Source organism: Marmota marmota, unplaced genomic scaffold (assembly GCF_001458135.2).
Source record: "Marmota marmota marmota unplaced genomic scaffold, marMar, whole genome shotgun sequence".
NCBI lineage: Eukaryota > Metazoa > Chordata > Mammalia > Rodentia > Sciuridae > Marmota > Marmota marmota.
The window spans coordinates 18,260,730-18,285,800 of record NW_026000249.1 but is presented as its reverse complement, the minus strand read 5'-3'; the positions used below and the strand labels follow the sequence as shown (position 1 = coordinate 18,285,800).

At 33.2% G+C, this 25,071-nt stretch overlaps 1 protein-coding gene across 1 annotated transcript in view; it reads right to left on the bottom strand.

Annotated features, from left to right (window-relative positions):
- The window catches only part of Il1rapl1 (interleukin 1 receptor accessory protein like 1), a 1,309,684-nt gene that overhangs the window by 269,029 nt on the left and 1,015,584 nt on the right, over window positions 1-25,071 (bottom strand). Inside the window, exon 6 of the mRNA XM_015488096.2 lies at window positions 15,695-15,769. Within this exon, the coding sequence (XP_015343582.1) occupies window positions 15,695-15,769 (75 nt within the window). The remainder of the gene's footprint in view (window positions 1-15,694; window positions 15,770-25,071) is intronic.

Here is a 25,071-nt window from a genome sequence, read left to right as displayed (position 1 = left end):
CTTTTTGCTTGCTATTTAAGAAGGGATTATAACTTGCTGCTTTTTAAAGAGTAAAAACTCTGATGAACTAGCCCCTCTTCTATCAGCTTTTCTCACATTAACTTTTGCAGCTCACAAGACATTCTGTTCATGAACATTCTAAGTACTTCCATTTTCCTAAATTCCTTGAAAAGAAATTTCATGCTTGAAGATCAGTGGAAGAAAGTGTGTGTTAAAGTGTTCTTGAGAAAACAGAAGTACAAAAAAATTAGAAAGAGAAAATTGGAGGCAAAGATTAACAGAAGTAGATCCAAGAGACAAGCAACTGAAAAGGGGGAAAAAAACTCAGTCCCTCACCAAAACTTGAGGAACTGCCATGATTTAAATGGTATGATCTAAATGTGTCCCCCTAAAATTCACATATTCATGTGTTGGATTTTTGTTTTGTTTTGTTTGGTACCTGGGATTGAACCCAGGGGTAATTTACCACTGAGCCACATCCCCAGTCCTTTTTTATATTTTGAGACAGGGTCTCACTGATTTGCTTAGGGCTTCACTAAGCTGATGTGGTGGCTTTGAACTCATGATCTTCCTGCCTGAGCCTCCAGAGCTGCTGGGATTACAGACATGTGCCACCATGCTCAGCTACATGTTGAATTTTTTTTAACATGGTGTCATTTTTTAAGTACCATTTATTTATTTATTTACTTTTATGTGGTGCTAGGGATTGAACCCAGTGCCTCACGCATGCTGGGCAAGTGCTCTACCATTGTGCCATAGCTGCAGCCCACCCATGTTGAACTTTAATCACCAGTGTGCTTGTATTAGAAAGTGAGCCATTGGGCGGTAATTAGGTTACAAGGACTCAGAGAGCTTTGTAAGTGGGACTCAGAGAATTGTACCAACTCTTCTGCCATATGAGGATACCACTAGAGGGCGCCGTCTATGAAGCAGAATTTCCTTACAAGACACGGAATCTACTGACACTTTGCTTTTGGGATTTCCACCTAGTCGATCCGTGAGAAATGAATTTCTGTTGCTTACAAATTATCCAGTATATGACACTTGTTTTAGTAGCCCGAACTGGCTAAGACAGAAATATTTGAAAGTCAAGTTAAAATTCAAATTAATTACTACTCAATGTTTTATTTGATGTGACAGGGAATTTTTTAATGGTGGAATAAAAGAGAAATCAAGAAGTCAAGTAGTGTATAAGAATAGAAACCAATTAAAATATTACAAGAAAATCATCCATTAAAGAGAGCAGAGCTCACAATTAGGACTCAACAAATCAATGTAGAAGAAAACTACAATTCATATATAGAAATATATAGAAATGTCCCAACTATTGCAGCACATAAGTTTTGCTCACAGTCTATAAAATGGAGGCACAGTAGGCATCATAGCTGTTGAAAAGACAAAATGAACCAATGTGTCATAATGCCATGCAAGTATAAAATTCTCCAGAATCAAAGAGAAATTATGATCATCAATCAAGCAAAGCTACACTTATAGAGCCTGAACTTGTTAAACAAAAATCTCATTTGAATGAGAGTAGACAATCATGGCTGAAACTATAAGAGAGGAAACAAACTTATGGCTTCTTCTGGAGCAACAAAAGATGACACTGAGGTTAACTGAGATTATAATATAAAGTCCTTATGGAAGGGCATATATCTATCTATTTATATACCTACCTATCCACCTATGTATCTAGTAGCTTTAACCAGACTTTGTGCCCACTTAATAATGAAGCAGGAAATGGGACTAGTGAACCTATTTCTTGATCAAGGCCCTAAGATTGTAGAATCCATTTGACCAAACTTTAGAGTTCTGCCCCAAACTCAAGGTGCTAGTTAACTTTTTACCCTTGACCAGTTTTCTAGCTGAACTGTGAAATATAACTGTTCCTTTAACCCCTATTTATTTCTCCAAAGTCAACCTACTGCTCTGTTTTGACCTTCAATATCCAGCTGATCTCTCCTCCTCTGTCTTATCTGGATTTGATTTATTGCTTGGGCTTCCCTAGCCAGACTCCTGAGTCTTTCTCTATCTAAGTGTCTCCCTCATCCATGAAAGAGAATCGTCAATCATACCAGGCAATCAAATAAAAAAATATTTTAGGGTGGTTACTCCACTGTTCTGTAGTATACAGCTATTGAAGTGGGTAAGTTATAAATGTGCTGTTTATTTGAGTATTAAAAGTGAGTGAATGCTACATGAATTGTTTATTAATATATTTCTGTTCATTCGGTACTGCACTAAATATTATGGAGGAAAATATTATATTCCAAGTGCAATTAGAGAAACAAGTGTCCATAAAATGATGAGAGAAATGCTCTGAGATGAGGAAACACACACACACATACACACACACACACAGAATATTTAATTCTACCTAATGAGAGTAAAGCCCAGGAAAGATTCACAGGTGTGACAATGAAGTAGATGTTAAAATTTGAATATGGAGGCACAAGGATAGAGGTATGCAAGGGAATTCCAGATGAAGGATGAAAGATATATTGTGCAGGTCAATAATAAAGTCAGGAGTGCTTGGACAGTGGTGCAGGCTTAATAGCAGGGAGAATGAAACTAAGAAGGAAAAATGCGGTCTGATTGTGAAGGGGATGGCCTTTATCTTCTAGATATCAGGCAAAGACATTATATTTTAAAGCAGGGACTCTGGTATTACTTTAATTTACAAACAGGACTTTCTTACAAAATCAAAGAGTCTGATAAACTAATTCATTCAAGTTTTGCTAGTGTGAACTAAAAATCCTAATGCTTATTATATGAATTTATTTTTTGTTGTCCTAACTCTATGATCATACACAGGAATGATGATTACATTAAATTCATAAAAGCCACCACATGTAGGCTTTAACTAATAAGGCAAGGATATTCACTGATCCTGTTTTGACACATCCTCACAAGTAAATTACTTAATACCAAATTTCAAGTAAGGGGTATTAGGAGCAAAAATAAATCCATGGAGAAATTTGTAGAGAAAAGTAAGTACAAATGTTTGTTGGAATACTTAACAGGTGTTTCTATTTTTGATAATAAGTCTGCAAAAATAGAATATACCTATCTACTTCTTTGTGAAGTCAGATTTCTAGAGAATTTTCTCACTTGATTCTACCCTCCATGATTCTTGCATGATGTGATGGGGGCAATTTTCCTTTCATAAATTACTAAGTTTTTCTAAACTCTCATTATGGGATGATAGATATTACTACATTAGTTATTCTAAATACATTAAAGAACAATTTATACCATGTTTCAATCCATGATAGCCATTCTGAATCCTACTATAAACTTTCATCATTTTAAAGATGGCTCCATAGTGTAACTGTATTTGGTGGAATGAACATAAGATTTGCCACCAATTGAGGAATCAGACACTGAGGTCACTGAACTTAAATTATTTTCTGGACTTGCTTTATTTTTCTGATATGGTATTAAAAGGGAAATTGAAGCCAAGCTCCGTGGCACACGCCTGTAATCCCAGAATCTCAGGAGGATGAGGCAGGAAGATTGCGAATTCAAAGCCAGCCTCAGCAACAGCAAGGCACTAAGCAACTCAGTGAGAACCTGTCTCTAAATAAAATACAAAGTAGGGCTGGGGATGTGGCTCAAGTGGTAGTGCGCTTGCCTGGCATTCATGAAGCACTGGGTTCGATCCTCAGCACCACATAAAAATAAAATAAAGATATTGTTTCCACCTAAAACTAAAAAAAATAAATATTTTTAAAAAATAAAATACAAAATAGAGTTGGGGATGTGGCTCAGTGGTCGAGTGCCCCTGAGCTCAATCTCTGGTACCCCCCCCCAAATAAATTAAAAAAATAAAAAAGGAATTTGAATTCCTTTACATCACGTTTTTCTCCCATCACCAATGGTCTCCATTACTCATTGTTGCATTACATATGGCTTTACTTTACTCATTTAGATTAGATGAACTTGAGTTTATGATCCATACTCTAAAATTTTCATCTTTCAGAAAACATTTATTTTCCTGAAAATGTCTTCAGCAGCTGAGAATCTAACATTTAGTTTTAAAATTCACATTAAGTTCAAGGTTGAGAGATAACATACTACACAGGTTAGATCCTGCAAAGAGAAGTTATAACAATGAACAAACCAATATTATCACATAGTATACATTTCTCCCCTGACATACCAACATTCTTCACGCCTATAAAAATGATGACATACAGAAAGGTGAGAAGAAATAAAGAAAAGATCTAGCATTAGTTCAGTCTTTCTTGAGGCCAATACACCTCATATCTTTTAAGTGATTTGTCACTTCTGAATTGGGCCCTGACTGTAAAATATCAGAATCTGTAATTTTTCAAGTTTTAATTATCTATGCAGGGGAAGCAGAATAAGATAGGAGCTAAGTAAAATCCTCCAGAGATCTCTCCCCAGACACAGAACAAGCTGAACAGCTATTCACACGTCAAACTACCTTCACAAGAGGTAAGCAAGGTCCCTCAAGTGAGAGGCCATATTGCCTGCTTTTAATACAATAAAACAAAAAGACCCATCAAAGAAGGAAGAAAAGAAAGAGTTGCCCATATCACCCTTTCCTGACTTCAAGCAGCCAGTATAGAGACAGAGGTCTTCCACTTGAGGGAGCAAGAGAAAATTTAGGCCAGTCCTTAGACTTAAAGTCTGGTACCAGGCCAGACATAGTAAAATTCATTGGAAAAAACAAATGAATGAAAGAAAGCAAGAAAGAAAAAAAGAAGAAAATATTGTCTAGGCCTAGGAAGTCAACCAATTAAAAAATAAAAATTCCAAATTAACTTTTGCTTGAAATAGCTACATATTTGGGATAAAAATAAACATTTTGGATTATTCGATTCCTAAATAATTCATGAATAGCCTCACTTCTCCATTTTATTTTGTGCACTTAAAGAGTAACTAAAAGAAAATAAAATCCTGTCCTGTCTATCCTGGAATCTATAACAGTAGGTACCCCTTTTATAAAAAAATATTTTTTATTTATAATTGGACACAATACCTTTATTTTATTTATTTATTTATATTTATGTGGTGCTGAGGATTGAACCCAGGGCCTTGCACATGCTAGGCGAGTACTCTACCATTGAGCCACAACCCTGACCCCTAGGATCCCCTATTGATTGAATATTTTGTTCATATATAGTCACTGATATTCTCTGTGACACTTCATTTCATCTGAAGCTAAAATCTCATTTATCAATTTAATGTAAGTTTCACTTTTTTATTTATTTCCCAATATATATAAATATTACTCTCACTCTCTAATTAGTGGCAAAACCTAATAAACACCTTTGTAAACATATTATTCATAGAAATTCTAAAATCATTACAAATAACATTTTTGCCTAAGAAGAATATCTCTCTATAAATCAAAAATAAATATGTGATGTAATTTGGAAATATATTTTCATATTACTTATAAGCAGGCTATACATAATAAGCAGATTACATAAGAATAATTGTATTGTACCCACATTAATTTTAGTAAAAATAATCCATTTTCAGAACACTAAAATTTTTAATTAATTAAAAAGTCTTAAAGATGAGAAGATAATTATATTATCATCTCAGAAAAACATGTTCATCAGAAACACTTAAACTTTTTCTTTGAAGAAAACAAAAACATATTTTACTAAACTTTCTCTAAGCTATTTCACACAATAGCTTTTTACTGAATATTTGTGATAATAATCTTAAATTTCCTGTGATTTGTTATATTGTAAGTATCCTATTTCTACTGATGGCTTGATGTGACAGGATGCACTCAATTTCACTTTTCCAGAAAAGTAATACACTTTCTTTTACTCTCTTCCTACTCAAAGAACTGCCAACATTCTGTAAACACAGTTCTTCACAGGAAAGTCAGAGGTAGGTGCCTTGCTTTCATTAAACTAGAAACAAAATCATTCATAGAGTGAGAATGCCTATAGCTTGCCTGTAAGTTTGAGAAGAAGGTCACTGGGGAGAAGTGGGAGGGAAAGGGAATTATTGATTTTCTCAGAGTCTTGCACAACTTCAAGGCTTTCTCTGATGCTTCTTGTGGACCAGATGTGGCAGTGGGAGGTATCTTCTGACAAGACTGCTGATCCAAAATTTACCTTAAGACAGATGAATTTTTGACGCCAAATCTTTATCAGGCCTTTCTTTTTCTTTTCTTTATTATTTAATTGGTTACTATAAGTTATAAATGAATTATTACAAATTTTAATTATAAAATTTTAAAAGAGATCTTTAGTGTTTCTGAGAAAGTATAACTGGGATTTCATGTAGTGAATTGGAAAGAGGCCCTTTCACAAGAATTTGCTGTGGGGTTTATGTTTTAAAATGTATGGATGCTGTATGCATTGGCTTCATGTAAGCATCTGGCATATTTTTGATTATATGTTTAGGTAAATTTGTCAATAATTTTATTCATACAGCTATAAGTTAAAATTCATTGTATGGCTTTTATACTACAAAGAAATGCATTATTAATCATATGCAAAAATATTAAGTTAAAAAGAAATTATTGGAAGAATGATGTCACAGAAAGGGACATATGAATTCCAGAAGAATCAAAATACATAATGCACACTTTAAACTTGGAAAAATCATGGGCAGTCATTCTATTGGTATACATTTCAACAAAACCAAGCCAGGTAACATAGCAAGATAGCCTGAAAAGTAGTATCCTTTATGAATAGAAAACAGTTTGTCATATTTGAATATGAGATATTCTGTTTACCTAAATAGCCTACCCTTCCATATAAATTTTCAAAAGATTAGATTAAAATGAAATACTGTTGGTTCTGAAGTTGATGAATAAATCTTACTATTTCCTATGAGGAGTCATAAAGTCACAATAGGAACATTCCTTTCTACTTATAGACAAGGGGAAGTCATATAAGGTGATGGGTGGATGATTCTTTGTCTGGGTTAGTTAGAAATGTCACTTGGAATTTCATATTGATGAACCTCATCTTATGAAAATGTAAAAATCTGCATTACCATTGAGAAAAGTTATGGAGGTGATTATTCATTTACAAAAGGGTTCTTATATACAATTATTCACAAAGGAGTTTCTTTAAATAGCATATTTCCCTTGTGCATATAAATCTTTCATTGATCATTAGCTTCTTAAAAGAGTCTGGGGGACAGAGCCTCTTAAAGCTGACATGTTAAGCCACTGCTAATTAAAGATTAATCACAAATGAAGGGAACACATTTCTGAAATTATGATGATTTAATTTACCCGCAAATCCAGACGAACATACTAAGTTCATAAAGTTTGACTGGAATGCTGGTATCCTATTTTCATAATCATATTCTAGCAAAACTTATTTTTCATGAAAAGTCTGCATGTAATTTAGGAGTATTCAGTTATTTAGCCAAAATTCAAAGAGGAAATATATGAATGAACATCTATCTTTATATTCAAACTTGAAGTGATTTGAGTCTTTTTATAGCTTCTATTTTAATGGACATCAGTCATGTGGTGCATACTGTTATTCGGAAACCTCTTTCAATATTCTACAGCATAAGATCATTTGATAGGTTTATTTTTGATAAATTGGCATTTACTTTGCAAATTCAGGAGCAGTTCTTGTTAATATAGGATACTCACTGCATTTTTCTGTGCTAGTAAGCTTCAATCATTAAGAATGACTTAGAAAGCTTTGTGATAACAGTGCTTGTCATGGGAAAAACAGTGTTTTCTATAAAATGAATATGACTATCACCAAAGCCTTCATGAGGAACTTGACAGGCATAATGGTTTGATGCTTTGTTTTGTAAAATTATTCTCGATGTTTCTTGTCTTAAGAAATATTATGCCTGAATTCCCTTAGTTTAGAAAAAGAATTTTTCACTTTTAATTTCATCTTGATAGTCATTTATAAGCTGCAGTATACATTAAATTGTATTTGTAAAAATAAGAATTAGGGCCAGGGTTATGGCTTAGTGGTAGAGCACTTGTATAGCATGTGCAAGGCACTGGGATCGATTCTCAGCACAACACAAAAATAAATAAAGTCCATCAAAATGAATTTTAAAATATGAACTAGGGATAATTTCATTCTTTTATCTATGTATATAATATATGCTCTTAGATAAACTTGTTATGAATTAAGCAATCTAAAAGTCAATGATTTCTATAAGATAAAGTAATATTTAAGAACAAAATCTCAGTATGCACAATTGGGTCCTTAGAGGGGAGATGGAAATTAATTTTCTAAAATGTTACACATGCTCCAGTGAAGTCCGTATCTCCTGCCACAATAAGATATTCTAGTAAGAATATAACAAGAATAATAATGACATGATGATGATGATGAAAATAGAAACAAAGAGTTTTTGTAAAATTTTCATGTAAAAATGTATAGTCATTTGGTCCCTGTTTTCTTATCAGTAAAATTAAAAGTACTTGATAACTTCTAAGCTCTCTTCACCCCCTAAGATTCCTAATCTGGAACTGTGACAAGTTATACCTATATAGTTACTTAACTGGCCAGTGATAAATAAAATAGTACTTTTGGTGCTACAATAAAAGAGTAGTATGTATAATATGTGCCAGGAACTAGACTGGGACTTGGGAATTTCAATGGACTCTACATTGCTTTTGTGACAGCACACTTTCTTGCACCTTTTCATTCTTCTCACTTCTCTCCTTTTGACCCCTTTTCAAAGTAAGAGAACATGCAGGCTCATTTACATTTTATCTGCATCTGTTTTTAAAGTCTTTTAAAAAATGCTTTACGTGGCTTCCAAATTCTTAGATATCAATGGCTTATAGAAACTGTTGTAACCTCCATGTCCACCTTTTTTGGGTTTCAAACTTGTCTTAGCACTGGGCTGTGAGCACATAGCACTTAAAAACGAAGTTAGACTTCTGCTTCGATAGCAGGTTTTAAAGTACACATGAAAAACTGCATCTTTTTTTCCTCCAAACTGTTCCTCCTATCACCAAAGAAGAACTTTGAATTTGAGAATCTGTGAGAATCATAAAAAGTAGGTCATATAACAACTGAAGAATACTGCCTTTAATTTATTGATTATAACTTAAATATATGAAATATTAACCTAAAAGCCAGTATGATAAAGATTACCTTTCTGATCAGAATCACAATAATCAAGGTCCTTTTTGGTTTTGAAAGTAGTATATCAGACTAAAACAGATGTTAAGTGTCATTTATCATGACACAATACATTTGGACTAAGTAGAACTGAATGCTATCAGTTTAAACAATTATAATACCAGTCTGTATTTGGCTTCAATGTTTTAATTATGATATCTATTTGTCCAGAAGTTGTAATTTATATATGACAAATTTATGTTGTGAAGTAGAACTATGCTGATCTGCATGTCTTTCTTAAGTGTGCAATCACTTTTCATTAAACTTTTAGACTTTGAGGCTGGGTTGTAGCTCAATGGTATAGTGCTTTCTTGGCATGTGTAAGCACCTGGGTTCAATCCTTGGCACCACATAAAGATAAATTAAATAAAGGTATTATACCCATCTACAGCTAGAAAAAATATTTTAAAAAGTTTAGACTTTGAATATTATTTTTCATTAGTAAAAAGTAACATTTTATGATTTTTTTACTTGCTTTGTCAGTGAAAATGTGTCTTGTGCATTCTTCATGGAATATTAAAATCAAGTCAACAGCATTACATTTGCTTATGTCAAGTGGTAGAATAACTGGAGATGGAAAAACCCAAACCGTCAATACTTTTCCTATTTGTGGGAAGAAAGATCTTATTTGCATCACTTGCACAACTCAGCGACATAGTATTTTTTTTTTTTTTTTTTTAGAATCAACAGTATTACCTGCCACTTTCAGAACTGGGTACCAAATTCATCACCTGAATAATTATATTTCTAGTAAATTGACATTAAGTATTTACCTACCCTAGAAAAGAAAATGAAAACATCTTCCCAAGTTTATTAAGACAGAGTAATAACTATTAAAAAGGTGTGGTTTGTTTCAAGACAATAGCAGCTATGAAAATTTAAAACTAGAGAGCATATATTACAGAGCTATTTTTCTCTCCATAAAATAATTTCCTATAGGACTTCATTGGATTAATACCTAGCATGCTTGTAATAGATTCCATAGGCAATATATTCACATTCATATTTACAGAACACATATGACATAGAAATAGAATGATTATTTTAGCAACATGGTTAACTAACATATGATTTTCACAAGTTTCTTGTAATAATATCTATCAGGATCTATTATATAAAGTATGGACATTTCCCCTCAATTAGATTTAAAAATTTTTCAACTACAGTATGGTGAAACAAGACAGAGTGTCAGTTAATTTCCAGTGTGGAATTTTAAAAATTAGACTACAGTTAAATTGGGTAAAGGTGTACATATATGTCCAAGATCTATGTAAAGAATATTTTTTTGTAGGTTAAATTGTGTTGTCAGCTATTCTACTCTAAATGTTAATGTCTGGTGAATACTTGTTACCAACTCAGATACTCCAAGATTTTGCTTGTTATTGGATTTAACAAATGAAAATAAATTAGTAAAGGAAAATAAGAGTGCTGCTGGACATCTTCTTCAGTCTAGTCTCCTAATTACATTATCTTGAAGAAAATTTGGAGATGTGCCTTTTGTACACCTTATTATGAATTAGTGTTTATTGACATTCCATGTGCCCAGAGTGCTTTGCAAAATTGCTAGGTACTTAATTAAGAAACACAAAATCTAGAGGAAGTTCCAGTTGAACATTAAGATGATCAGAAGAAAATGGATAGGAAATGTAGATATGCAATTAAGTTTGTATAATTCATCGACCATAGACATTTTCATAAATAAATGAGGTTTATTTGAAACCCTCCAAATATGGAGAAACTCAAAACCAGTGAGTCTACTTATATACAGTAAAGACATAAAAAAAGTAAAAGGGGAACAGCAATCTTGATTTCAAAGAAAAGAGAGCTCTGTGCTGTAAAGTATTTAATTAAATATTAAAATGTTACTATATTCATTATATATATTTGGTAAGAGTGTAAAATTTTCTCTGGCAAGAATTCTAAAATTATGTAGTAAGCGCCTTTAACAAAATTATTCCTTTTATCCAGAATCTTTTTTTCTTTAGAAATATGTCCTGTTGAATAAGGTGAAAAGGATAATACATAAGTAAAGATCATCACATCATTATTTGTGATAATGAGAATTAAAAAAATACAAATGTACAAAAATACATATGAAATTGTATGACTTTATCTGGTTATTATATAGCCATTAAAGGATGTTTTCTGAGAATATTTAAAAGCAGCCAAATGTGCATACAGTTTAGAGTTTATGAAACAAGATCCTTTTCGATATTTCACCCAAATTTCTACCAATAACCTGCATAATTATTTTTTAGAGAAAAATACAAAATTTAAGTAAAGTTTAACATCTACTTATAATTCTCAGTAAATTCTGAGTTGTAAGCTATAATTAGTCTCTTTAGGTCAAAGCTAAGGTGGATTTCTACACTTTCAAAAACTGGTAGCAATGACATATGCCATTCTCTGATCTGGAAGCTTCTGAAAATGGGCTCCTGGACATAACATTCAGACCAGATCTCTGAATGACATCTATAGAGCTCGCACTCAGCAAGTCAATTGTGTTTGTCTTTTGACTCTCTTGAATACAGCAGCCTGAAAAATACTGTCAGATTTACCTCTTGGATTGACCTTCAGAATTCTGCAATGTGATTTCTGGGCCTTTTGCCCAAGAAAGTGCTGTCCATATATTTGCTGATTCCTGAAAGTTATCTAAAAAGAACAAAGTTCTTTTTTTCACATTTAGAAATAACACACAGATGCCACTTAAAGTGGAAATGTCAAACCTGCCAATTTTACATATTTTATATAAATATAGTTACCATTATATTGTTTCCTAAGTACTTGGCCTTTTAGTGCCATTTGCTTTCTACAATGAAATAGTTTAAATGATACTACCAGACTATTCCAGTTTGAGAAGATGAAGGAATTAGAACAGGAAAATACAAGTGATACTGAAAAGCAAAACAAAGCAAAGGCTGGCATGGCCAGCAGATGGCAGTACAAAGTGAATATGGACCTGGTGTAGTTGGAGCACACCTGCAATCTCAGCTGTTTGGGAGGCTGAGGCAGGAAGATCACAAGATCCAGACCAGCCTGAGCAACATAACAAGACACTATCTAAATAAATAAATAAATAAATAAAAAGAGGGTGAGTGAGCTCAATTTGTAGTACTGAAAAAAATGTGAATGTGGAGATTAAGGGTAATTCCAGGAAATCTGTGCTTTTATTGAAGTTTATATAATGAATTATATACATTTGAGATGAAATCAGATAATTGATGGACTTAAATTTACTAGGGATTTTTGGATGTATGTGTAATTTAGCAAGGATACAGAAGGTAGATCAACAGACATGTACCAGCTCAGCTTTGTATATTTCTGGATTTTTAAAGTTATAACTCATACAGGTGTTTCATTATATTCTGAGGTTAACTTTAGATTTAGGAACAGGTTGAGACAGATCCATGATTTCTTATCCACTGAATTCTCTTGGAGATTTTCACCTACTCATAAGGGGAGACACCACTTACAGGTCCATGTCTCTGAGACATACAATCCTCCTACTGCCACTCCATGACTATGCATCAGTCCCTCTTTCTTAGGATTTGATATCACATATTGCACCTGTAAGCACAAAATGATGGAGGCAGGAGGCAGACCTTGTATCAGCAAGCTCTTTTTTATTCAGAGGCAGAGTCAATCCATCAAACAGCTGATGGGGCTCATTTGGGGGGCAGAAAATGGTAATGGGCTTAAATAAAGGTCTGAGTTTTTAATAGGCTTCATTCAGGGTTGGACAGGATGGTAGTTCCTGGAGTTCATTATATTGGAGTCAGCTGATCCATTAGGGTGGGACAGGAGTGTGGATAGGGAATTTCCTGGGGCTTATTATATTGGAGTCAGCTGACACATTAGAGTGGTGGGTCAGGTGCCAGTCAGGTGTGAGTTCCTTTTGTGTTCCTTCTCTCCGGCTGCGCCTGTGCTTTTAATTGACAAAAGCTTCAATTTTACCCCAGACAAGGCAGGTGGGGGAACTACTGCAAATAGGGGAAATGTCTTGGGACCTATATTCCATATCCTTCAGAACCTGTGAGAATGATAGCTTTTTGACATCTGGAAAGAGCAAAATTTTATCCTCAAGGAAGTTAAAGTCAAGGTGTATATTGGAGAAAACAAGTATATTTTAGGTACCTCAAATCTTTTTGTGGTTAATGCTCTTTCCTTATCTTGACTTATATTTTTTGTTGTTAATTCATCTACTAGCAACAATAGCATGGCTATTATTTCAAATGAACTGTCACTCAAAAATCCAGGGATTAATAATGGTTAAATTTCTCTAACTAGCAAGTCATTTATCTGGTGATGCACTATGAACTGGAATCAAAAAATGAAACAAAACGAAAATTGTTTAAAAGAATCAAGATGTGCCAAGTGTTGTATTGCATATTTGTAATTCCAGCAGCTCAGGAAGCTGAGACAGGAGGATTATAAATTAAAGGCCAGCCTCAGCAATTTAGGGAAGTCCTAAGCAAATTAGCAAGACCTTGTCTCAAAATTGAAAAAAAAAAAAAGCTGGGGATGTGACTTAGTGGTCAATACCCCCTGGGTTCAATCCACAAACTCTGTCCCCTGCAAAAATAAAAATAAAAAAATAAAAAATAATCAAGATGCCAGGTTGATGTCTTTAGTTGTGGTTAAAGACAACCACGTTCCTTTGTTCAGTGACAATAAAGGAGTTAGAATATTTCTTGAACATTTTGTTCATAGATAGGCCCATACATCTTCAAATGAATACATAGTCAAATCATTCAATTTGCATAAGAAATTTTCAATATAATGTGGGTAGTCTTTATGATTTTGTTTAAGAAAAGGTACTATTTTAAAAATAGCTTTACAATTGTATTTTACAAAGCACTATAATAGAAGATAAAGAGTAATTTGATTTATTCAAAATTCAGGGACAATAAAAAAAATCCAATGGGCAACCATCAACCATAAAATTTTTTTAATTATGCTGTCAAATATAGACATACAATTAAAAACATAAAAATTTCATTTTTATTATGTCCATTACAGATAACTACTACCACCATAACTTTCCCTCTTCTTTGCCCAAGATGTTTAAGTTTTACATAGCTTCTTAGAAATATATCTTCCAAAGAGTTGTTGAAATTGCTATATAAGCATGGCCACTCTTGAGAATTTATATTTCATTTTTTAATAAAATAGCAATATCACAGTGTGAGTAAAGTGTAAGATACAATTTTAATATGTTTATTTTACATATGGCATTGCTTCAATGCTACCTATAGTCTTTCATCTAAAAATATCAAGAATAATACTACTTGCATATTTATGATATTAATTCAAAAGGCTTGAATTTGCTATAAAAGAAGTATATTAAGGGCTGGGGTTGTAGCTTAATGGTAGAGCGCTCATCTAGCATGTGCAAGGCCCTGGGTTTGATCCTCAGCACCATATAGAAGTAAATAAACCAAATAAATGTATTGTGTACAAATAAAAAATAAATATTAAAAAAACAAGAATTTAAAAAAGTATATTAATATTCAGTCTATATAAATCCTGCATATGATCATCCCTCAAAATTAGCAAACATAGATATTTCCAGCGTTGGGGACCAATTGAATACATTAATATAGGCTTACAAGTTCTAAAACCATCATCACATCTTTGTGCAATATAACTTAGATATGTTTTTACTAAACATTATCACATCTGTACTTTGTAATCTTCATTCAGAAAACATTTATAATTGTCATCAACTTCTCACCCCATGAACAATAATAACATTTTAATTTAAGGGACGGGCTACATTGAATACATTTTCATTTTTGAAAGATTAAAGTAGAAAAATTTCTATAGACATTTGAGGGAAAAAAAATATATATATATATATATATATATATATATATATCTTTCCTGCANCCTTATGTCCAAATCCCCTAGTTCCTTAACCAAATGCCACTTGATCAAATTTAAGTAATATATTATCTAAAACAATTACCACAATATCTATTATGTTGCATTAGATTTTTTGAGAGAGAGAGAGAGAGAGAGAATGAGAATGAACTTTTTTTTTGTAGATGGATACAACACAATGCCTTTATTTTTATGTGGTGCTGAGAATCGAACCCGGGTCCCGCCCGTCCTAGGTGAGAGCTCTACCGCTGAGCCACAATTCCAGCCCCTGCATTAGATTTTTAAAATGCTTTTTTTTTTTGCCATAATGGTAACTTTTACTTTAGTGAACTTCCATCCTTTTCTCTGAATTTCAGAAAATTCATGTTAATATATTAATAGATATTATAAAATAGTTCCATATTGCCTATTTTAAAAAGAATTCAAACATTATAACATTACACTATACTATCATTGCTAAAATCATCAGCCTATTTCATTTCCCAATAACCATCTAAATATCATATATCCATTTTGGTCTCAAAGTGTACTTTGCAGAGAACAGAATGTCATGTGTGCTGGCACTTCCTAATTCTGTCCTCTTTAAATACCCATGAGTTTAGCTCAGAGTATCACATGGTAACTATGTAGACTTATTAACTGTCAGAATATACTAAAAAAAATGTATTAACTAGAATTAAGAATTTACTCACCCAGCTGGGTCTCCTGAATTGTCAGTTTACTTTCCATAGGATACAAAAGCTTGGGTGGCTTATCAGTCAGAGGAGCTGGAAAACAACAATAATAATAGTACAGAGACTTATAGTTATGTTGCGTGAACTGAATGATAGCATACAGTTTATTTTCTCAAAGATTTTTCATTCTCAAAGTAGTGTCAAAGCACTCTACCAAGTAATGACTTTCATATTGCAGGTGGTACCTTCAGGCAAGCTGGAAAGCTATTAGATTAAACAAGAGTAAAATATAACATTTCCAGATCAACAGTCACATGACACCTTTGAATTACAGAATCAGGATTGGTCAATTCTTAAAAAAAAATCAGACTGTTTCATGATACATCTTATATTTATATCTTATTTTGTTTTAAAGGGATGCCCTCCATTTTTTAATATTAAAGCTACACACATATGTATGTGGCATGTAGTAAAACATTATTCAGTATAGAGGTTTGTCATTCTTCATAATTCCATTTATATTTTCCATATACTGGATCACATTACCTCAAAACACACAATCTACTAATTGCATTAAGTGTTCCTACATAGAGATACACTAAATGGGTTAGCAATGTGACATTAGTATCAGTACAAGCATGCATACTCATACCAAGAGGATATTTTAAAATGGTATTTTCCCCTTAGTCTAAATCTGTATTACTATTATCTGTTACATTTTGTAGTATATGTATATTGCTAATTTGCATGATTTGAAACTTCCACACATTTCTGATCTGTGCTCTCATCAATTTCATTTATCAGCAACAAGTCTAAGAGTTTGCTACTATACATTGGGAAAATGGGCATCCTATTGCATGCTTCATTCCTAGTAAACTAGACTTTCTGGACTTTAGACAAATAGTTCTTCATTAGTTCCCCCTCCTGCCCCCGCCTCTGAATTGCCTAGGTCCCTGGAAATCTGTCACTGTAACTTCTATTCTGTATAAAAAACAGACATTGATCAATTAAGGGTCACTGAACTAAATGTTTTTGCTTTGAGACTTTCTTTTTTCCTTGCCAGGAGGACATGCCAGCTTGGTTGATAACTGGAAGGTGGATCTAGACAGAACTGCCAGGAGTTGGCTACATGTACTCATCACCAGAGGATTCAAGAATTCAAAGTGCTTCAGCAGTTTGCCTCCATGTCTCTTTAACAGAAAACACAGTCAGTGCAAAGGGATAGTGCATCCCAAGTTAGAAAAACAGTAATGAGTTCTTAGGATCATTATGGTTTAGATATGAGGTGTCTGCTAAAAGCTTATGTGTGAGAAAATGCAAGAATTTTCAGAGGTGAAATGGTTAGATTGTGAGAGTCCTAGCCTAATCTGTGGATTAATCCACTGATATGGGTTAATTGGGTGGTAACTGTAGGCAGATAGGGTATGACTAGAGGAAGAAGGTCACTGGTGGTATAGCCTTTTATATCTTGTCCTTAGTAAGTGGAGCTCTCTCTTTCTCTCTGCTTTTGGTTGACATGTCCTGAGCTGTTTTCCTCCACCATGCTCTTCTGCCATGATGTTGGGCCTCACATCAGACCCAGAGAAATGGTGTCAGCTGACCATGGACTGAATCTCTGAGCAATGTAGTCAGCTGACCATGGATCTCTGAAACTATGAACTAAAATAAATTTGTCTTCCTCTACATTGTCCTAGTCAGTATTTTGGTAACAGAGAATAAAAGTTGACTAAAACAAAGGTCTTTATTGGGGAGACCAACCTCATCTAGGACTAATTGCTGTGTTCATAACTAATTGAATGCATTATTTATTTGCCTTCATTAATATTTAACAAGAATATGGGAATAAAAGTGAAAAACGAAAGTTTGGGTAATAGGATGAGATTAATTGCTCTGAAATTCTCAAAAATATAACATCACTGAGTAACCTTAAATACTCTGATTTCATGCCTCAAGTGATCTTAAAAGATTTGATTCTCTTACTAACAAAACATCAGCTTATTTACTAAATGTTGTCAAAATAGTTCACCATTAATAGGTTAAAAAGTCACAGTTCTTCAACTCTGGTTATCAAATGAATTTTAGTGAACTTCACAAGCCATGATGATGTCAAAATAACTGGTTTATTTTAATAAGTTTCTTAGTTAAAAAATCTTGTGATTATGTAGTTACTAGTAGATAATTTGACAGTTTGTTTTAAAAAGCAGTTGAGAAAATGTTCCATGCTCAAACACTTCCCACACTAGCCTGTGGTGAGGGGAAACAAAATCTGTATAGAAAGATAATATAATCCATATGTAGCACATTTGTTCAGAAATGTAAAATAGGTTTTTGTTTCTCTGCCCTACCCTACCACCCACTCTGTGACATAATGTTATGTCCTGAAGAATTTTCATATTCTGTCATTTGACAAATTCTATGTTAGCATAGGAATTCTTCAAGTCTAGATCATGAAATCATAAGATATCGGGGCTAGAGAGAATTCAATGCTTATTAGTTATTTTAAATTTTTAAAACTATGTTCCCTAAAGTCATGTTGTTTGCACAGAGCACCTCTGGGCAGAAAAAGTAAAAAAAGGAGAGAAGGACTGACCCACTGGGCATGTCTCCAAGCCTTGGGATGTCACCCACTCCTATTTGACAGAAGTAGCTCTGTTTTGACAAAGGTAGCTCTCTATCCATCAATATTTCATCCACAATTTTGAAGGACCAAATTCAATTCAATTCAACTTATACATGTTAAACACTATAATGTTCCAGACACTCTGATAGGTGGTTAGGAATGACTCTGTTTTTTGTCCTTATACTTTACAGTGATCTGTGGCTTAATAATAAAAATAAACATTTGAACTGATAAAAATCCCTTTGTTTAAGAGACCAAGGATCTGAGGCTCAAAGAGATAAAAAAGTTTGCAAAAGGTAACAAAGCAAATCCAAGCTAGAATCCTTGCTAGATGTTTCCACTCAATTCTTTATAATGTGCACTTTGAAAATTCTGTCAAGAAACTTCTGCATAGGCCTATACAAAGTTCCCTTCAAGGTGTGTACAATCTGTTAAAAAAGTAAAAATATGCAATTAAATCATCATAACCTAGAGCAGAGCTCTTGCAATGCAATCTGTCATCATCTGTAAGTGTCATGTATTGCTATTATGCTATGATGGATATCAATTTGGTACATTTCTCATATTATTTGCCTTTCTTTGATAAAAGTGATAGGAAACTCCCAGATAACACAAAGGATGAACTACTGATTTGACACACTGGCAAAATGACTGTGAAAGGAAGTGATCTCTAAGACTAAGGTGTAGCTCAGTTTCACAGTCATTTGAGGGTGACAAATTTTGCTGCCACAAAGGAAGGGCATGCACAGAATTATCCATTATTTGAATGTTTCTGGCACATTACAGTATTTAATATTTTTAGTTGATTTGAACTGACAGGAGACAGAAGTGGAAAACAAATGCAAGAATAATAATGACCAATCAAAATGAACAAACATGCAAACAGAAAAACATTCCTATTTTTATGCATTTGTAAAGGTAGAACTGGAAGGAAAATGAAAAACATTACTTGTAATTAAAAAAAGCAAAGTTATTAGCATCAGACCATAACTAGACCATCTGACAGTTTGTGTCAAGGGAACAATTTGTCTTTTGGGGACACTTATTTTTCTTACTAAAACATGCAGATAATGAAATAACTAAAAAACTAAAGAATGTCCAAGTAGTGACATGAAGCACATAGTGATTTTAAACCATAATCATATTTTGTCCACAAAAGGCACAATTAGAATGGAGCTATTTCTCTCACTAACTCTGCATTAAATACAGCTTTGTATCTACCCAAGTATTTTCAAGCCCTCATTTTATTTTTCAGAACATCTTATTAGCATCATCAAAACTGATATAGTTATTTAAAATAATAACAGGCCTCTCTTACAGAGTTTTTAATAAGTCTCAATTGACAAAACCTTTCTGCACAAGAGAAGGGGGGAATTTTAAGGACATTCATTTTTCTTACTAGCTGCCAGTTACAGAAACATCTAGAAGTCAGTCAGTATACTCCCATATATAAGGGATTGATCCCTTATATATGTTAACATATCCTAACTATTCATGAAGAGATGCAGTCTCTCTCTTTCCCCCATTCCTTGTACAGTTTATCTACATAACAGTAAGAAATAGGTTCTCATCTTCTTAAAACAAAAAAGAAAAAAGTAGGGTAAAAGAGACCATGATTTTTTCAGTCTTTCTAATGTTCTCAAAGAGGAGAGAAATGTGAGGTATCTAAGGTGAACACACATTTCTCTGCTTATCACTCACCACCCTTAAAAGCTAAATTTGACCCCTCCCACATTAATCCCTCCAACACTATTGAGAATACTTAGTATTTTCTGTATACTAATCCTACCACAAAATTTGTTCTTTCAAAATCATATTTTTCTGATGTATTTTAAATAGTTTTTTCTCTATTTCTTAGAAATCTTATGATAGATAAGGGTAGATTGCAAACTTAGCTTTCAGGGAGATGTGGATTTAATAATCTCTGACTCAGTTGGTTTGGCAAGTTGGAAGAGTCATTTAATACCTCTTAATCTTCTTATATGTAACATGTGACATAAATATTTCCCCACATTGATTAAACAGGATAAAATACCAGCATACAGTAGATGAAAAATAAATCTGTCTGGTGATGTTTACTGAAGTTTGGGACAATACCATTTAGCATATGCTAAATGTAGCATTCAATGTACCTTGGTAAGAACATTATTACTATTTGTGAAATAATGAATTCAAAGTTTAACCTGAGGTAAACTGAGGTTTAAAGGGGTTTAGACCCTGAATTGAAGAATCACTAATATTTCCCATATTAGTTTTTATAATAGGGGGATTGTTCCACAAGAATACAATTTTAAAAAATTGAGTAACTTTAAGTATACCGGACAATGTACTGGGATTGCAAAGAACTCAAACAAAACAAAAATTTTAAAGGTTGTAAGACTTCACAGAGCTTATAATCTATATAATTACAAATACTTCCAAGATTCAATTTTAAGAGCATTTGTCAAGTGACTAAAAATAGTATGTATTAAATTAGAAATAAAAGGATGAGTCATTCATAGAGATGTTCATAAATGAGAGCTTATTTATGATGCATTGTGGTGAGTCTTACACTCAGGGGTAATTTCTAACTCCATTTAAATCCACCAACTAAAACTGGTCACAAAATAATATCCACAGATTTACACAGCTGACAATAAAACATGCTTTGTGGCAATTCCACTGACTCACTCCATTTTACAAAGGGTCACTTGTGCATTCTTTCTTTTAAACTTAAAAGAACTGACAAACAATTGCCTGTTTTCCTAGCAAATGAAGGGAACTTTGATCACCCAAAGAGCTTCAACCTCTGAATGACTCAGAGTGTGATTTCAGTTCTGCTTTCTTTGGCCTGGAATGTTTTAAAATTAGTTTCTAACAGTAGAGCATAGATCTTATGAGTGTTGTAGCATGTAGACACAATATCATGGTCCTTGTAGAAGAAAGTAATGGACCAAGATGAATGGTCCTTGTAGGAGAAAATATTAATGGATCCAAGATGAATCCATTTAGGAGAAAAAGGGTACTTTATTTTTCACTTATCTCTAATGCTTTGAAGTTGGAAAAATCTTTCTTATTTGGTAAAAATAATTGTGGTGACTCACAATAGTCATGGACCTCAGAAGCCTCAAAGAGTGTCAAAACAACTAGGCACAAAGGTGCAGGGAGAGCGCTTAATGAATAAGACATATACAAGATAACATAGATTTAAGAGTAATGTCAAAGGGCATAATTGTTAATGCATTTCCCAAAATACATGTATTGAAGAAAATAAAAAAATCCATATGACTAGGTTTGATACTTAATATTTTATTCATTTAATTGGATAAATACTGCTGGTAATGAAAATAAAGCAAAATGTTTATTTATTCATTTCATTCATTTGACAAATATGCTAAAGCATCTCTCTGTTGGGCACTGTTCTAGTCACTAGGGCAAAGAGAGAGAAGAATTCTGATTTCACAGAGCAAGTATTCCAGAAATTAAGATATAAAATAGACACATACATAAATACATATATAACATAATATCAGGTGATTAAAAATACCATAAAAATGAAGCAGCTAAAGAAATACTAATGCAGGTGTGATTTTAGAGAGGACTGCCAGGAAATTGTGTTCAGATCATATGAAACATAAGAAATGGTCCATGTGAATTTCTGGAAGAAGTGTATGTCCAGCAGAGGGGAGAGTGAGTGCAAAGTTTCCAAGATGAGAATATGTTCAGCATGTTTGGGGGATAGTAAAGAAGTCCATTGTTACCATATTCATGTAAGAGAAGAAGACAAACAGTTCAGAGACATCCATGGGCCAATGCACACATGGCCTTATAGAACATGGAAAAGACTTTGGCTTTTATTCTAAAAACTATGGGTCTTCTTTTAAGGGTTTTGTAAAGAAGAGAGCCCCTGGAATAATTTAAGTCCAGTATCTCTGGCACCTTGTTATTTGAGTCACCTTGGAGGATGGAGTGCTAAGGAAGTAGTGATGTGCAGTGAAGACAGGAAGGCAGGAAGGCAGACATTGAAGAAATCCATGAAGAGGTGATGGTAACATGGTATTGGTGGTAGAAGTGGTAGTAAGTATTTTATCCAGTAAGCATCTACTACTATTTGATAAGTAGAGATAACAGATTTACTGATGGACTAGATGTGGAATGTTAATGAATATTCATGAGTTAAGGGAGATACACAATTATGAGCTTGAGTAAACATGTGGATGGTAATACCATTTAACGATATTGGAAGGTACTATAAAAGGTATGGGTTTATGGACAAGTAGATACCAAGAGATATATTTTTATACAGTTAAGTCACCTCCCTTTATTCAGAAAGACCAGTTTTACCATTGATCATTAATTTGTTTTTTGGAAAACTGAGCCACTAAATTATTCTCCCTGTGGGCCCCCAAAAGTTTGAGAAAATGGCCTTTAAAATTTCATATTTTAGGTTAATGTCATATTCATTTATTACGATATACAATTTGGCTAATCTCAACTATTCTTTGCTTTAACATAATTTCTAATAAAATGTATATCCCCAAACTTTTCTCTTGACTAATAGAATCAGAGACATGCTTATCCAAGATATTATGAAAATCCTCAAGTATTCCTTTTGTTCACTGTAATGTGAACATATTTGACTGGCAAATTGAATATCATCATATTTAATTCAGTTTTTTCCTCCTTTAACAATTATTATGAAGTACTGTTCTAATATAAAAGTGATGGAATTTATACGTAATCACTTTCTAATATGGTGATAAGCTTCTAAGGAATAATAAACAAGGAAAATATCATATTCATTGGTTTCAAAAAGATTTACTCAATATCAAATGTAAAATTAGTTAATATGGAGCTAATGTTAGGGTTCAGAGTCCTTATTCATTTTTCATCTTCTCAATTTCTCTCCTAAGCTCAATATTCCATTACCTGCATACCTGCTTGACTTATCAGATTCACAGCAGATTGTCAAACTCATTCAATCACCCAATAAACCCTAATTCTGATCAAATTAGTTGAGAGAAACATGGAGAGTAAATAATGAAGACCATGGGTAGATGTAGAATAAAGTTGTTTTAATATTTTAAATTTCATTTTAAAAAATGCTGCAGTGAATTTTGCATAAATATGATGGGAATGAATTCTAACTGATTGCATGTCTGATTTTAACCATTTAAAATAAATGTGTCTGTGCTGAAAGTGAAAGTTTAAAAATGATGAGAAAAAGGAAACAATATATAATTATTGAGAGAGATTATGATAAATCCTAGGAAAAAGATGCTGATTGATGTAACAGCTATAATCAAGTAGGTGAACATGCCAACTACTGTTTTCACTTCTGTTGACAGGCAAGAAAAAAATTAACAGCCACTAATTAGTTTCTAGGGACAATAGTCAATTCCAAGAAATTATGTGTCCTATAAGGGAAAGTATCTCTTTTGTAGCAGTGAGAAAGTATGCAAAATTATCATAGCATATCATTTTCTTTTTCTTCTAACAGATAAAAGGCCTTCTAGAAATGAAAAATGATAAAATTCAACTCATTTAAAAATGCTTTTAAGAGAAAATTGTGAAATAGACAAAATATCACCATGTTACCATGTGAATCAGAACATTTTAAATTCTCTTTTTGGCTTGAGATAACAAAACACGACATAAAATTTCCATTGTGTAGTATACTATAATTTAATGTTCATTCATTTTATATTGAATTGGTTTATTTATAGTTGCATTTCTGTAAAAGCTTTTTGTATTCCTTAATATAGAATCTTAAATGAGTACTCACCAATATGGCTCTACAATAGTGGTTCTCAACTGGGGTTGTCACAGTGTGTGGTGTTAGTTAAAAATTGATGCTGCTAAAAACAATGCTAAGCAGGAAGTGTGAATCAGGCGGTATAGCGATACCAGACTTCAAACTATACTACAGAGCAATAGTAACAAAAANTAGATGAGTAGTGTGAGAGTGGGTGTTATTTTTGGGAGGGGGGAGGGTGGAGGATGGGAAAGGCAGCGGAGCACAACAGACACTAGGATGGCAATTTGTAAATCAATGGATGTGTAACTGATGTGATTCTGCAATCTGTGTATGGGGTGAAGGTGGGAGTTCATAACCCACTTGAATCAAAGTGTGGAATATGATATGTCAAGAAATTTGTAATGTTTTGAACAACCCACAATAAAAAATTAAAAAAAAAAATTGATGCTGCTAAATATATTGTAATGCATGGGAAACACTCCCACAAGAATAATCTGGCCCCTGATCCCTGATGTATATAATGATCAATATTGCTGAGATTGAAAAGCCTTGCCCTATGATAACCCTATGTTAAATGTGATTTTATTGCCTATATTTCAAACCTGAATTGTACAAAAGACTTACATTGTCTTATAAATATAAAGCTGTATAAAATGTAGAGACTGATGAAACAGGTGGTAGACCATAGCCATGAAAGGTGTTTGAAACACTGCAGAGGCTTAGTATTCAGAAAGGTCAGGAATGACATGGCATAGGGGAGAGATACAATACAACAAGTGAGAAGAATTAACCAAGAATTAGTTTAAAGAATCAGTAATCTACTCTTTCCCCTTCCATATCCTCATAGGAACAATAACCACCACAAAAGTCACTTCTTTGCCACTTATCAGCTAAAAATCAAGCGGCTCTTCTCTAAAGACATGACATTGATTATCCAACACAGAATAGAAGCATTCCAGAAATTCAGAAATAATTCTAATGTATCTTTAAATACTTAGCTTTTGAAATATTATAGAATTATTTCACAGCAAAAGTTTC